This window comes from Carlito syrichta, unplaced genomic scaffold, assembly GCF_000164805.1.
Source record: "Carlito syrichta isolate Samal-C Ts95f unplaced genomic scaffold, Tarsius_syrichta-2.0.1 Scaffold305742, whole genome shotgun sequence".
Lineage (NCBI taxonomy): Eukaryota > Metazoa > Chordata > Mammalia > Primates > Tarsiidae > Carlito > Carlito syrichta.
The window spans coordinates 82,386-98,938 of NW_007249838.1; the positions used below are offsets into that span (position 1 = coordinate 82,386).

General features: G+C 50.9%; 1 protein-coding gene across 1 annotated transcript; it reads left to right on the forward strand.

The window, feature by feature from the left end:
* On the forward strand, positions 1-15,437 carry MORN4 (MORN repeat containing 4). The gene is made up of 5 exons (XM_008062534.2): positions 1-145; positions 11,355-11,451; positions 13,225-13,339; positions 13,759-13,868; positions 14,087-15,437. Exons 2-5 carry the CDS (start codon positions 11,385-11,387, stop codon positions 14,233-14,235), a joined length of 441 nt encoding a protein of 146 aa, XP_008060725.1. The 5' UTR covers positions 1-145; positions 11,355-11,384; the 3' UTR covers positions 14,236-15,437.
* The last annotated feature ends 1,116 nt before the right edge of the window (positions 15,438-16,553 follow it).

Below are 16,553 nucleotides of genomic sequence, written 5' to 3' on the forward strand. Positions count from 1 at the left end.
GCCTGGGATGGCGGCGCCCGGTGGGGCAGGCGCTGGTACAGGTGGCGGAGAGGAAGGTGGCGTTGGGGAGCCCAGCGGAGCACAGGACCCGGCCGCTGGAGCCCTGCGGCGGGGCGGGACGCTCATCTCGAGAGGCCGAGCCCAGGTCGGCCGGCGGCGGGACGGGAGGGGGAGGAGGGTGTGGTCGGCCGGGGAGGGGCTGGGAGGTGCGGCTCCGTCACCGATGCGCGGCCGCCCGTTGGGGGCGGGGGGTCCCACACCCGGGCCTCTAGTCTCCACCGCGGGGTTCGATCCCAGGAGAGTCCACGGTCAGCGAGCTGGGCTGCGGCAGGAGGGAGTGGACCCACGTGAGCATTACACCCCGGTGAGGCGGGAGTGCAGACCCGGTGGCAGGAAGGAGTGGGGCTGGGGTGCAAGGGTGGGAGGAGAAGGGGCCGCCTCGCTGGGGGCTACGGCTTTGTTTGCTCTGGGCCCGCTTCTTGTCACACTAGTGGAGAGAACTCCCACGTCCCGAGGCCTGGGAAGTGGGATGCCCCCATTCCTTGACGGGTGGCATTCCTGCGGTCTGGCACCTCCGAACTGCTTAGGTGACAGCAGGAGTAACTCCACCGTCCTGGAGCCCGACCCAGGCATTCTCCTTTCCCCTGAGAGAGGATGTTTTTTCTGGCAGTATTACTCCCTAGTACCCATTACCTCCCAAGTCGTCATGGTCAGTTTTCTTTTTTGCTTTGTTTGGGTTTTTTGTTTTTACCTTCCTGCTGGTGCCAGTATTTTCTTCCCACTGGCTTCCATTTAACCATCCCACGGTTTTCCTAAATGAGACCTTTGTGTAGTAACGATACATTTGCTTACTTTTCAAATGGGGAAAGGAAAGATTAGAGTGACAATTTCAAAACTGTCAGGCTCATTTAAAAACACTTAAAAAGAATATTTGATCTTTTGTTCTAGGTTTCTAACGAGGCTAATCTTGTTCATCAAAGCCTCCATTTTCTTCTCTTTAGGAGTCTAAAAGCCTATGAACTGCTTTTTTTATCACTGAAAGAATTTTGGCAAGACTGCCATACCCCGGGAAGGGTGGTTTTGTGGGGACAGTGTGAAGGTATATGTGGGTAGTTAAGGTAACGGCCTGCAAACAGTGTTCTCTAACTGGAAATTTATTCCCCTCTTGAGTTAACTTTTTAAAATCCTCTTAATTTCGTCACGGATTACTGTGAGTACATAAATGTTCTTAATAAATTTGATTTCCTTTTTTTTTTTTTTTGACTTGGAGTCTCACTCCATCTGCCAGACTGGAGTGCAGTGGCACAATCCCGGCCACCGCAGCCTCAACCCGCTGGGCTTTGGTGATCCTTCCTCCTCAGCCTTCCAAGTAGCCAGAACTACAGGCGTGTGCTACTACACATGGCTAATTTTTTTTTTTTTAATTTATTGTGGAGGTGAGGTCTCACTAAGTGGCCCAGGCTGGTCTCGAAGCAGTGGGCTCAGGCAGTCCACTCACCTCGGCCTCCCAAAGCACTGGGATTACAGGCTGAGCCACCGAGCCCGGCCTGATTTCTTTTTTTTTTTTTTTTGAGTTGGATTCTCAATCTGTCACCCACACTGGAGTGCAGTGGCACGCTCCTGGCCACCTCAGCCTCGACCTCCTGGGCTCAGGCGATCCTTCTGCCTCAGCCTTCCAAATAGCCAGAACTACAGTCATGTGCTACCACACCCGGCTAACTTTTTTGATTTATTGTAGAGACGGGGGTCTCAACAAGTTGCCCAGGTGGGTCTTGAACCCACAGGCTAAGGCAGTCCACTCGCCTCAGCCTCCCAAAGTGCTGAGATTACAGTGCTGAGCCACCGAGCCTGGCCAAGTTTGATTTCTTAAAAGTAAAAGAAGACAAATAGAATGGAAAGAAGAATTCTCATTTCTGTCTCAGACTTCTGTTTGGAAACGTCTAGGGTGGAAGAAGATGAAAATAGCAGGAATGGAGTTTATGGTGCAGACTAATAGTGTATTGGTTTACAGGGACAAAATAGTATTTTATGTAAATGTTTGGACTGATTTTGCAACCCATCTATCAGGAGTGTGGAAAGGGTGGGTGTCTGTTTAAAAGCATGAATCATCTTGGCTTGTGACTAGATTCCATATATATATATATCTGGAGCCTACACCCTGAGCCATCTATTCTCTTTAAAAAGATTATTTGACTAATTGGCACAAATACTGATTGACAACCCTTACTAAAATATTGGCTTTTCAATCTTCATCAGCACTGACTGTACTTTAATAAACCAAAATTGTCTCAATGACCATGCTTACTGGTGAAATTCCTTTTGGGGTCAGTCACTGTGCAGCTTTAATTAGCATGGCTAATTACAGAAATAATTAAAATAGTGTCCCAGATAGTGATAATACCAACTATTTGAGCACATGTAGCAGTTTCTAATCAAATGTATTCAACCATGGCCTGACACCCGTGGGTTCTACATATGTTCCCTTTCATTGGCACTTCTGACCGTGGTCTTGGGAATGGATATCATTTTGACAAGCGTCTGCTGAAGGGAATTTTCTATATCTCTTTAGAACAAAATGAAATGGAAATTTGTTATATATACTATTGAAAACCAATGAAGGCTGGGTGCGGTGGCTCACTCCTGTAATCCCAGCACTTTGGGAGGTGGAGGTAAGAATATTGTCTGCACCCAAGGTTTCAAGACCAGCCTGGGCAACTTGGCAAGACCTTGTCTCTACAATAATTCAAAAAGAAAGAAAGAAAGAAAACCAATAGGAGAGGATGGTGGCAGGGTTAGGTTGAGAGTTGGTGTTCCATTTATGATTGCTGAATAACCAATTACCCAAAACTTGGCAGTGAAACAACCGTACGGTGCTTACAGATTCTATGGGTCAGGAATTTGGACCTGGTATTATGGAGACGGCCTCTCTCTGCTATCTCAGGTGGAATACAGGCTGAATGGCTGGGGGCTGGAATTTGCTGATGCCTGGTGCCTGGGCTAGGATGATTCAGAGATGAAGACACACCACTATGGGGCCTGTCTCGGTGGCTTGACTTTCTCGTAGCTTGCTAACCTCTTGGTAGTCAGACTTCTCATGTAGTGGCCCATGACCCCAGCTGTGAGTGTAACAGTGAGCAAGATGGAAGTTGCATCACCTCTTATGATCTAACCTCAGAACACACCATCATTTTCAGCGTGTTCTATTGGCCGAAGCCGTCACAAACCTACTCAGATTCAAGCGAGGAAACTTAGACGTTACCTTTCTTTTTTTTTTGAGTTGGAGTCTCACTCTATCACCCAGACTGGAGTGCAGTGGCCGCTCCCGGCCACCGCAGCCTCCACCTGCTGGGCTCCGGCGATCCTTCCGCCTCAGCCTTCCGAGTAGCCGGAGTTACAGGCATGCGCTACCACGCCCGGCTGATTTTTTTGATTTATTGTAGAGATGAGGTCTCGTGCCCAGGCAGGTCTTGAACCCGCGGGCCCAGGCAATCCACTCATCTCAGCCTCCCAGAGGCGCAGGATTACAGGCTGAGCCACCGAGCCCGGCTAGATGTTACCGTTCATGGGTAAATGATAAGACCAAATTGTAGGCAAACTTGTAGGACAGATGATAGTATTGCAAATATCTTTGGAAATACAGTCCACCTCATTTGGCAGTAAGGAGGTAGCCTTTCTCATTTCACTGGCTTCCTTAAAATATTTTGGGTGTAAGGACAGGCATGGTGGCTCAAGCCTGTCATCCCAGCACTTTGGGAGACCAAGGTGAGAGGATTGCCTGAGCCTGCGGGTTCAAGACCAGCCTGGACAACATGGTGAGACCTCATCTCTACAATAAATCAAAAAATTATCAGGGCTTGGTAGCGTGTGCCTGTAGTTCTGGCACTTGGAAGGCTGAGGCCAAAGGATCACCAGAGCCCAGCAGGTCGACACTGGGGTGGCCATGAGCATGCCATTCACTGTACTCCAGCCTGGGTGACAGAATGAGACTCCGACTAAAAAAAAAAGTGTGTGTGTGTGTGTGTGTGTGTGTATTTTGGGTGTAGTTCCCAAGAGCTAACGGCATACTTAAAAAGTAGCAGCCAGGTGCAGTGGCTCACACCTGTAATCCCAGCACTTTGAGAAGTGAAGGCAAGAGGACTGCCTGAGCCCAGGGGTTCGAGAGCCCTGGGCAACATGGCAAGACCTCGTCTCTACAATAAATAAAAAAATTAGCTGGACGTGGTGGCACATGCCTTTAGTTCCAGCTACTGGGAAGACTGAGGCGGAAGGATTGCCTGAACCCTTGACTGCAGGTCAAGGCTGCAGTGGCCTTTTGAGTGAGACTAACTCAAAAACATAAAAATTAAAAACATAAATAAATAAATAAAAAGTGATGAAAGGATCCAGGATTTGCGACTCTTGCTTATAATCTCAGCACTTTGGGAGGCTGAGGCAGGAGGATTCCTTGAATCCAGGAGTTCAAGAACAGCCTGGGCAACATAGTAAGACCTCATCTCTACAAAACAATAAAAATTAAAAATTAGGTGGTCATGGTGGCACAAGCCTGTAGTCCCAGCTACTCAGAACTCAGAGGCTGAGGCAGAAGGATCACCTGAGTCCTGGAGGTTGAGGCTGTGGTGAGCTGTGATTGTTCCACTGCACTGCAGCCTGGGCAAGAGAGTGAGACCTCGACTCAATAAATAAATAAAAAGTGGCTCAGTGTACAGCTTGAAGACTAGTGCTTTGTCCATAAATAATCCTCCCACTGGAGAAACATCCCCTTTTTTAGGGACCATCTGCTGGTCCCTCTGGACCAAGGTGGGATGCCCACCTCTTCAGAAGTTTTGTATAGCCTTGAGAACAAATGTAAATACCAGGGGATGCCTCTCCTGAGCCCCTGTCTAGTCACTAGGACTCCTCAGGCCCCACCGCAATAACTTCTTCCAAGTTTTGAGTAAAGACAGGTTGTCAGCTGCTGCCAGACATTTAAAGGAAAGGCCCTCATCTTACTATCTTTCTGTATACAGAATGATCCTGAGTTTCTGTTTTGGAATGGTTTTTTGTTACAAGGTTCATAACTAATAATGTATTGGTTATAGGACAAAATAGTAATTTTCAGCCGGGCTCGGTGGCTCAGCCTGTAATCCCGCGCCTTGGGAGGCTGAGGTGAGTGTATTGCCTGAGCCTACGGGTTCGAGAACCGCCTGGGCAACTTGGTGAGACCTTGTCTCTACAATAAATCAAAAATTAGCCGGGCGTGGTAGCGTGCGCCTGTAGTTCTGGCTGCTTGGAAGGCTGAGGCGGAAGGATCGCTGGAGCCCAGCAGGTCGAGGCTGCGGTGGCCAGGAGCGGCCACTGTACTCCAGTCTGGGCGACAGAGTGACTCCAACTAAAAAAAAAAAAAATAGTGATTTTCTTTTACGGCAATGTTTGGACCGATCCTTTGCAGCTCTCAGGAGTGCAGAAAGGGTGGGTGTCTGTTGAGAAGCGTGAATCCTTCCAACTCTAATGGACGTGTTTTGGAGGAATGAAATGTGTACTAGCCACTGATTTTCAGTGCCGTGTCTTAGCTCTAGGAAACGCTGAAGACAGCCTGTGGCTATCAGAATGCCAGTCTGGCCTGGAAAGCATTTTCTTCTACTCTTCCAGTGGAAAATGGCTTCTCTGCCTCTCATTAATTTTGCATTTGCAGTGCAGTCCTGTTGACCTCTACCCCAGTACGCTCTGATGCTGGGCTGGCGATAAGAGGCTTGCGAGCCTGAAATTGGATGCTGACCTTGTAGGAAACTAGTAGGACACAGATGACACAGCAACTCCTAGCATCACCTCTCAGAAAGTAGCCCCAGAGGTTTGGAGGGGTTTTAGTACAGGAAGAAAGTGGTCCTTGCCTCAGTCTCTCTGTGAGGAGTGCTGGCAATGGTGTTCCCGAGTGATGGCTGGAGAAGGGGGAGAGTCCCGGAGGAGTCTCCACAGAGCTGCCTTTGCTACAGGGCCAGGGATGGGTGCTTGGGTGACAGCACAGGGCTTCTCAGGACTCAGCCGCCCTCCTGGCTGGAAAGTAGAGCTTTGAGGCAGAGTCGGGACCTGGAAGATGTCACTGAGCCCGGCGGTGGTCAGGCTCAGTACCACTTCTGGGCTCTGGGCTTCTGCATCAGGAATCATCACACTTAAGGCCAAAGGCAGATAGCCAGTGGGGTATTGATCAGGACCAGGTGGGTGGCAACTGGATGGGGTCTTTTTCTACTCAGTATTCACCTCGGTCAAAATTGCTGAGTTTCTCTTTCTCAAAATGTTGGGTTAGGGTGGTGTGAATTATTTTTATACTGAGGAAAGACCCGGAGAAGTTGCCATTGCAGTGAGACAATGGGTGAGTTTGAGTGTTACTCTCTGAAGGGGGCAAAGAAATTAACATTTAGTGGACAAGGCCAGGCAGAGTTTCAGGTATTTTCATGTGTGTTATTTATATTATTTCTTTCATTTATTTTTTCTTTTCTGTCATCCACTGACTCTTAGTTAATTTAATCCACCTGCCAAGTCTGAAATAAGCCTATTAGCTCCACTTTATAGATTAGGAAACAGATGTAAAGATCTTAAGTAACTTGCCCACAGCTGCACAGTGATTCAGGATTTGAACTCTGGTCTTTCTGCTATCAGGGTCTACAGTACCACTGTATTATCCTTGGGAGGCCAGATAGGATAGGCCAGTGTTATTAGCAGAACCTGTTCACCTCAAGGTCACCTGCTAGGACCGATTCTAACTTCCACGTGATCTTATGAATAGTTACTTTAGCTTACCTCTCTGAACCTCAGTTTCCTCATCTGTAAAGTGGAAAGAATAATAATAATAATACTCACCTTGTAAAGTCGTGTGATGAAATTGTTGTGGCCAAGAGTTCGATCCGAGAGACCACCAAGAGCCAATTCCGATGAAATTTCAAAAGGGTTTTTATTTCGCAAGCTCGAGCCTGGACCTCTGCTGGCAGCCGGTGCAGCGGAGCTCACACAGAGGCTCCGAGCTCTTCAAACAAGCAGTTTTTATTGTGGTTACAGAAGGGAGGGAGCATAGCGGGGGACTTTCAGAGTCCTTGGTACTTGATTGGCCCTTATGGTTCTAGCCGACCTCAGGTTAACCATGGTCTGTCAACTGGGGAGGTTGCTGAGACATTTGGAAATTTTTGCAGATAACCTTTCAGTACTTGGCTGTCACTGGGGGATGTTAGTGGTAAGGGGCAGCTATAATTCGTGGTTTTTCCCGTAACTCAGGCTGGCTTCCTCTGAAACTGCAAGCACCTGCAAGGTGTGTTTTGTTGAAAGCTTTATGAGCTGAAATGGCTGTGCTATTGCTTTTTAACTGATTAACAAATAATATAGTATGATTATGCCTTTTTGTTTAAGCTTATAATAATAATAATGGTCCATGTCCTCTCAAAATTAGATAATGTATTTTAAAAACAGTGATATTTTGGTTTATAATCTCAGCCACTCAGAAGGCTGAGGTGGGAGAATAGTTTGAGCCCAGGAGTTCAAGACCAGCCAGGGCAATACAGGCTCTCTCTCTCTCTTTTTTTTTTTTGTCAGAGTCTCACTCTGTCGCCCAGGCTGGAGTGCAGTGGCATGCTCATGGCCACCCCAGCGTCAACCTGCTGGGCTCTGGCAATCCTTCCACCTCAGCCTTCCAAGTAGCTGGAACTACAGGTGTGCGCTACCACACCCCCAGCTTATTTTTTGATTTATTGCAGAGTCGAGGTCTCGCCAAGTTGCCCGGGTTGGTCTCAAACCCCTGAGCTCAGGCATTCCTCTCACCTCAGCCTCCCAAAGAGCTGGGATTACAGGCTTAAGCCACCATGCCTGGCCTTTTTTCCCTGATTTTAAAAGCAGATGCTGGTAGAAAAAAAAGAGAAAAATTGAGGTGAATTATTATGACAAAGGTAAAGCAGAGTAAGTAAAACTGGTTCACAAAATTATTACGCATGCAAATACTTATTGGGTACCCACTATTGCCTATTATTATGCTACCATATATATTCCACTGAGAACATAAGAAGAAATAAGCTTAACTATATAGCATGAAGGACTGAGTTATATAAATGAAAACCTGTTATTGTTTTTGAGTTGGAGTATCTGTCCCCCAGGCTGGAGTACAGTGGCACGCTCACGGCCACCGCAGCCTTGACCTGCTGGGCTCTGGCACTCCTTCTGCCTCAGCCTTCCAGGTAGCTGGAACTACAGGCACATGCCAACACGCCTAGCTAATTTTTTGATTTATTGTAGAGACGAGGTCTCGCTATGTTGGCCAGACTGGTCTTGAACTCTGGGGCTCAGGCAATCCTTTCGCCTTGGCCTCCCAAAGTGCAGGGATCACAGGCGTGAGCCACTGTGCCTGGCTAATACAACTCGTGACGTGGTTTTGGCTTCTCTGGGACTTGAAGGAGAAGGCATTGGTACCAGGTCACCAGAGATTTAAGACTCTCCTCCTCTTCTGAGCCAGTGAGACACACGCCCATAGGCCCAGTTCCTCAGGGGGCTAAGACAGGAGGATCACTTGATCCCAGGAGGTCAAGGCTGCAGTGAGCCATGATTCTGCCACTGCACTCCAGCCTGGGTGACAGAGTGAGACCCCATCCCTAAAAAACAAACAAAAGACCGGGCACGGTGGCTCAAGCCTGTAATCCCAGCACTTTGGGAAGCCAAGGCAAGAGGACTGTCTGAGCCTGCGGGTTCAAGACCAGCCTGGACAAGGTAAGACCTTGTCCCTACTATAAAAAAAAAAGTTAGCTGAGTGTGTAGCACATGCCTGTAGTTCCAGCTACTTGGAAGGCTGCGACAGAAGGCTCGCTGCAGCCCAGCAGGTCGAGGCTGCGGTGGCCGTGAGCGTGCCATTGCACTGTAGCCTGGGCAACGGAGTGAGACTCCAACTTAAGAAAATAAACAAAAGGTGAAGATGAAGGGGTGAATAAAAAGATGTCGGGGGTTAAAAAAGAAATAGGGATTGCATTTTTTAGTGTATCAAAAATACTATCCTATTAGTCTCTGTTTCTGTGAATGATATTTTGGGTGTGTTAGCTACCCACCTTCTTACGGGGTAGCCTTGAGTACAGCGTCCTTTCTCCACTGCTGTGAAGGCACAGCTCGCCAATCTCCAGATGCCACTGGGTTTTTTCCTGTGATGTGTCTGTCACAGTCACTCCTGCCCCCTTAGACTCTTATCCCCTGCACTCACACTGGCTTGGGCTGGTGACTGACACCCCCCCCAAAACTCAGTGGCTTGAAACAGCCACTATTTGTTACTCTGTGATTCTGTGAGTCACTAGTTTGGAGCTCAGGGGACAGCCCTCTGGTCAAGCCCTCTGGTCCAAGCGCATCCTTGCGTCTGTGGCGGCTGGGACAGGCGCTCCTATCCGGTAGGCTGGACTGGGCTCACGCACGTGGGCAGAACAGGTCCAGGCGCTGCAGGAGGGCAAGCCCAGTGCGCGGGTGCCCCTCACACCTCTGCTCGGGCGCCTTTGCTAACAAGCCATCAGCCGGAGCAAGTCACAGAGCCAGCCCAGAGCCAGCGGGTGGAGGCACGAATACCCTCTGCCTCTTTGGGAGGATTTGCCATGTCACGTTGCAGAGGCATGAGCGGAGGGAGAATTACCATATCTTCCTCCTTGCAAGCTTTTTCTTTTCTTTCTTTCCTCTCTTCCCTCCCTTTCCTTTCCTCTTTCCTCTTCTCTCTTCTTTCTTCTTTCTCTCTCTCTCTCTCTCTCTCTCTCTCTGTCTGTCTCCCTCCCCCCCGCCTTTCCTATTGGAGTCTCACTCTGTCCCCCAGGCTACAATGCAGTGGCACAATGATGGTTTACTGCAACCTTGCCCTCCTGGGCTCAGGCTGTCCTTCCACCTCAGCCTCCCAAGTAGCTGGGAATACAGGCATGCACAGCTAATTTTTTTATTTTTGTAGAGATGAGGCCTGTGTTGCCCAGGCTGGTCTTGAACTCTTGGGCTCAAGTGGTTCTCCCACCTTGGCCTCCCAAAGTGCTAGGATTACAGGGTGAGCCACTAGGCCCAGCCTCAATCAATCCGACTGTAGATGGCTGCTTCCACCCGTCCTGTTTCCTGCTGCCACGTTAATTTCCCTTAAGCACCACTTTCATCACATCCATGTTCACAAACTTGCAGAAGCATCCTCTTTTCTCCTAAAGCTAAACTCCTCTGCTTAGCTTTCTTTTTGTGTGTGTGAGTTGGAGTCTCATTCTGTCACCCAGACTGGAGTGCAGTGGCACACTCCCGGCCACTGCAGCCTCGACCTGCTGGGTTCTGGCGATCCTTCTACCTCAGCCTTCCAAGTAGCCAGAACTACAGGCGTGCGCTACCACGCCCGGCTAATTTTTGATTTATTGTAGAGATGAGGTCTCGCCAAGTTGCCTGGCGGGTCTCAAACCCGCGGGCTCAGGCAATCCACTCGCCTCAGCCTTCCAAGTGCTGGGATTATAGGCTGAGCCATTGAACCCAGCCTGCTTAGCTTTCAAAGCTCTCTCTAAGCTAGTTTGGGAAGGCTTACTCATGCCCAGGAGGTCGAGGCTGCAGTAAACCATGCTTGTGCCACTGCACTCCTGCCTGGGCTATAGAGCGAGACCCTACCTCTAAAAATTTTTTTTGTTTACAGCTAGCCTGACCTAAAAGCAGAGGCTGTGCTGTCCAGGAAAAAAGGACTAGCCATAGTCAGGGGAGGTCACCAGCAAACTTTACAACTCTTCTAGGCTCTGTTTCTCCTGTAAAATGAGAGGGTGTGGACTGAATTCATGAGGCTCTTTCCAGATTTCGGATTTGGGCCTGAGTGCACCTACGCAAACTTACTTCCTGTTACTCCCTGAATAAACCCTCCACACTAGGAAGACCAGCCTTCTCACCCCACGCAGGAACATTCCATGCTCACGTCGTCCTGCTTGTGTTCATTCCTTGGCGTTTTCTCAGTCTGGAATTGTCCCAGCCTTCTCTACTGCTTGTTCTACATTCTGCCCAGCCCTTGTCTTGGTTAATCTCTGCCATCTAAACTGGCATGTAATTACATTGTCTCTGGTATAATTCAATTGTTAATCTCATCAACTAGATTAGAAACTCATCAGGCTATATTTTATACATCAACTGAGCACACAGTAGGTATCAGGTGAGCATTCGTAGATGAATCTTCCATCTCCATCCCAAGCCATAGGAAACAGGAAATGGCAGAAAACTCTAAAAGCCAGGAGGAGGATCAGAGCACTTGGCAGAAGTGGAGAGGGCGGTAGTGGAGAGGTAAGGACTTTGTTCCATGCCGCCAAGATAGCATACACTTCCCAGGTGACCCTTTCCTCTGCCAGCCCATGACACTGGCTCTCCTGCCTTTCTTCCCGCAGTGTTCTTCCTTTCTCCTGTGAGCTGCCACCATGACCCTGACAAAAGGTTCCTTCACCTACTCCAGTGGCGAGGAATATCGTGGCGAGTGGAAGGAGGGTGAGAACGACCCCAGGCATCCTCACTTGCTGGAGGAAAACGTCACCAGGACATGTAGCCAACTTCACAGGCCTCGTTTCCGCCTCCAGGGCTTAATTTCAGGGTGTCTTTCCTTTATTCTATCTGGGGGTTAAGTGAAGGAATTAGAGTCAGTCCAGCCTCCAGGAATGAGTAGTGTCTTTCTGCTTCTAAATCCACAGTGTCGAAGCACCCTTCCATGCTGTAGTGGTATTATCTGGGAGTGATTTTAATAAGCGCTAATGCACCCAGCAGAGTAAAATGGATTAAGTGCCCATAAATTAGAGGGTTTGGGATTTATTGCGATGACGTGGTTCCAGGGAGTCCTAAGGAGTTAAGAAGACCTGGAAATGAGGGCAGAAAATGACAGTCGCTGCCTTGCATTTCCTGTGACAGCTCATTACGCCTGGACGTGACTATTCCTAGGAAGAGGAAAGCACTTTGGGGCCTGAGACTGTACAGGAAGCAATTGACTGCTATTCAGTTTGGAAACTCAGCCTGGCCACTTTGAAGTCACATGGGTCCAGCCCCAGCCAGCCCAGAGCTGCTCCAGGGAGACTGGACTTTGCGCTTGGGAGGGAAGGGCAGTTCGTGGTGTCGCCTGACACGCAGCTCATTTTCACATTTGATCCCTGCAACTGCTAAATCTGTGAGCCTTGAGAATTGCACAGAGGTGGTGCACCCTTGCCTCCTTCAGTCCCAAGCCTCTGCTCCTGCCCCCAAATACCTGCCGTCCCCCTCTGATGTGGCCTGTCGGAGGAGAGCCTTCCTGGGCTCTGCCACTCAGGCTCCATCTGCCGCGAGAATGCCCCCAGGCCCTCCCGAAGGCCGTGAGGACGCCCAGCAGCTTGCTCTGTGTTCTGGTCAGTTCCGTGGGCAAGCAGGGCACTCCTGACACGGCAGAGCTCAAGCTAGCACTGCTGGTCATCCGGTGGCTTGCCTGTGGCGCCACAGAGCTCGGGTGCTGTTCCTCGTCTCTGAGGCAACCTGCCTGCTGCACTGGTGTCGCTCTCCCACTGGGAGCTCTGTGATCTCGAGTGAGCTTGCCTCAATTTCCCCATCTGTTAACTGGGAATGATAATAGGGCTGTACCTATTGATGCTATAAGGTTGTCATGAGGACTAAGATGACAAGCACAAGATGCTTGGTAGAGTGGCTGGCACACAGGAAGGCACCATAAGTGTTAGCTAGTGTTTTTTTTGGGGTTTTTTTTTCTTTTTGAGTTGGAGTCTCACTCCGTCGCCCAGGCTGGAGTGCCGTGGCACACTCATGGCCACCCCAGTGTTGACCTGCTGGGCTCCGGCGATCCTTCCACCTCAGCCTTCCAAGTAGTGGGAACTACAGGCACATGCTACCACACCCGGCTAATTTTTTCATTTTTTTTTGTTGTAGAGATGAGGTCTCGCCAAGTGGTCCGGGCTGGTCTTGAACCCGTGGGTTCAGCAATCCGCTCACCTCGGCCTCCCAAAGTACTGGGATTACAGGCTGAGCCACCAAGCCCCACTGTTAGCTAGTATTCTAAGTGCTCTCCTGTCATCCATCCTTGTGGCGACCTGCTCCAATCTGATGGTTGTGTCAAGATGGGAAGGCCCAGGAGCCAGATTTTTCCAGCACCTGACGCTAGATGACAGTTCTCGGCCCATTAATGTTCCTAGGGTGCTTCCTAGGTGATAGGAGGATGGGATGCTGGAGGGGTGAGATGGGACCCTGGGGCCACCCCATTCCTACCTGACACCTCTGCTTCTCTCTGCTCAGGCCGCAGACACGGTTTTGGTCAACTGATGTTTGCAGATGGTGGCACCTACCTGGGTCATTTTGAGAACGGGCTCTTTAATGGCTTCGGGGTGCTGACCTTCTCAGATGGCTCCAGGTGGGTATGAGGTCGTTTTGTCCTCAGCCTTAGACTAGGGAGGCACTGACATCCCAACGGGACACTGGTCAATGTCTGGTCAACGCTGAGCCTGCCCTAGGCCCTGCAGGGCATAGGCGAGGAGTGAGCAGTTTTTTTATTGGTCGTTTTGCCCGATAAACTGTGAGATGTCAAGGAGGTGAGTGACCTTCCGCCTCACTCTGTCCCCCTCCATCTTCCTTCCTTGAGATGGGGGCCTCATGTCACATGTGCCCTCTGCTCCTTCTCTGCTGGCTGGGGACAGGTGGGGGCGGAAGGAGCTCCGAGACAGGTGGCATCCACATCGCCCCGGCATCAGTGAGTAGCACATGGCAGCAGCGCTGACTTGTCTCCTGGATAGCTGATCCCCACTGAGGGCTAACTTCTTGGTGTTTCTGCAGGTACGAGGGGGAGTTCGCCCAGGGCAAGTTTAACGGCGTCGGCGTCTTTATTCGACACGACAACATGACCTTTGAGGGGGAGTTTAAAAATGGCAGAGTTGACGGTTTTGGTAAGTTGCCGCTCGGCGGGACGGGAGACTGGGTGTCATATGGCTGGAGATGCGCCGTTTTGGTGGTTGAGCCTTTTGTGGATGCCGGTCATTGGTGGTGACGCATGCTGGGGTCACCAAGAGCCCTTCTGAGCAGACCTGCCAGTCTTTCTCTTCTCCAGCTGACCCCTGAGACGGGAATACCATCGTCACACCCTACTTTCTCTGTCCCCACAAAGGCCTGCTGACCTTCCCTGACGGTTCTCACGGAATCCCCCGCAATGAAGGCCTGTTTGAGAACAACAAGCTTCTGCGGCGGGAGAAGTGCTTGGCTGTAGTGCAGCGGGCCCAGAGCGCATCCAAGTCAGCCAGGAACCTCACGGCCTGACAGGCGGGCTCCAGTCGGCACGTGTCGGCCAGAGCCAACGCCCTGTGGTCAGTCATGTGGACGGACAGACCAGAGCTGAGCTGAACTGGTGGCAACCATGGAACGGAGGCCTCGTGTGCCCCATCCCCTGCTGGTCCAGAATGTGACCACGGAAGAGCGCCGAGGACGCTGGTGTGCAGACCTCGCAGCAGGTGTTAGCGGGTCTGTCTTTCCCTGACCCTGTGTGCTGGGGGACCGAGGCGCCACCTCTGCCCACATGTTAGTGCCCTCTGTTCCCAAGACCTTGGCTTCCCAGCACAGACCTGCCGCAGCCTTCTACTTTGTGTTCTGCTGAGGGATCCGGAATCTCCTTGTTTTGCCTATATTTAGGGTGGGTGGTCCTAGCCCCAACGGGGTGCTCTGTGCTACCCTGGAGAAATTAGGGAAGTGGCAGGAGTGGACTAGACAGTACAGGAGTCCTGTGGAGACCGAGGTCAGATTCTTGTACGTTACCCCTCACTCGCTGCTGGCTGGAATCGTGGCTGCGGCCGCCACTGTCTGACCATGCTGGTGTTCCCGTCTGCTTACTCCCCGGGAGGGTAAGTGTGTGTTCTCCTCTCCAGACTGGCCCCCTGCCCTGGGTGACAGCAGGTGATCCCACCTGTGCCTCTCCCCTTCCTTAGACATGGGCCAGGGCCCCCTAACGGATAGTCAAGAAGAAGCCGATGTAAACGGTTATCTTATAACGTGTCTTCCTGACTTAACTCCAGGGTGAGGGCGGAATATTCAGGACACTTCAGGCCCTGTCACAGAGTGAACGGAACCCGCAGGGACGGCTCAGGCCCACCTGTCTTCTCCCCAGTGGACCAGTCCATCAGACACCCCTCCACCCCTGGGCTGGGGTCTTGGTATAGTCCAACACCCCCCCCCCAGGACTGCGGTGAGCAGGAAGAGCACTGGCTCCTTGCTTTCGGTTCACTGGAACTCTTCAAGCGTGAGCTTGACCTTCAGGCCTAGGATAGACCTTGACTGACAGGATCCCTGCACAGTCATCACCGAGGCCTCAGCTACCCTGTGACCCAGACACCCCCCCACAAGCCCACGTCCCACGAAATGTCTCATTGTGGTGAAAATTCTAGCCGTGTGCCTCTATTCTCTGAATTATACTGTGGAAACAAGTGTTGGTGAGAAATAAACAGATCACCAAGACGGCCTACACCTGGCTTTCCCTCCTTCCTACCCGAGTCCTCATGAATAGCAACCCGTTTTCTCTTGCTAAAAGGTCATCAGCCGGGCACAGTGGCTCACACCTGTAATCCCAGCACTTTAGGCAGCCAAGGCAGGAGGATTGCTTGAGCCCAGGAGTTCAAGACCAGCCTAGGCAATATAGCAAGACTTCATCTCTACAAAAAAAAAATTAGCCAGGTATGGTGGCACACACCTGTAGTCCCAGCTACTCAGGAGGATGAGGCAGAAGCGTTGCCTGAGCCCAGGAAGTTGAGGCTGCAGTGAGGTGTGGTACCCCTGCATTCCAACCTGGGCAGGAGAGCAAGACCCTGACTCAATACATAAGTAAACAAATAAATAGAACTTCATCAGACTAGAGCTTGGAACTGACCCTGCACACTTGACTACATAATGTCATCTACTTTTCAAAACCCCTATAACGGGTAGGAACTTTTTAAAAAAAATTTATCAGACTGTCTCAAGTTGTCCAAACTAGTAGGTGGCAGAGCTGGGTGGGATTTGTCTCCCCGTCTCTCACCCCAAGCACAGGGCACCCAAGGCCCAAGACCAGCTGTTACCAGCTGGCCCGGGCTAGACAGGCTCATTCCGGCCTAGGCTCCCTCTCTCTGCAGCGAGCGGGGCTGTGGAACTCACCGGCCATGCTCACTCTCTCACACACGTGGTCCTAGTCCTCACCACAGCACTGCGAGGAACGTGCCGTGACTATCCCCCATCACAGGTGGGGCGCAGGGAAGATAAGCAGTTTCCCGAAAGTCCTGCAGACACCAAGGGCAGGTCCCAGAAGTCAAACCCAGACCGGTTCAGGCCCAAAGGGTGCCCTCTGAAAGTACACTGACCTGCCCCCCTCGCCTGACGTTGCCCAAGCCCTTAGCCTGATTCTCTGAGCCCAGCTACCCTGGAAGTTTCCTGGAAGAGGGCCCCAGGGGCTAAGTCCTAAGCTTCAGTGCCCTTCAGGTGCCTGGTTCTTCTCTATTTTTTTTTTTTTTGAGTTGGAGTCTCACTCTGCCGGCCAGGCTGGAGTGCAGTGGCACACTCACAGCCACCCCAGCATCGACCTGCTGGGCTCTGGCGGTCCTTCCACCTCAGCCTTC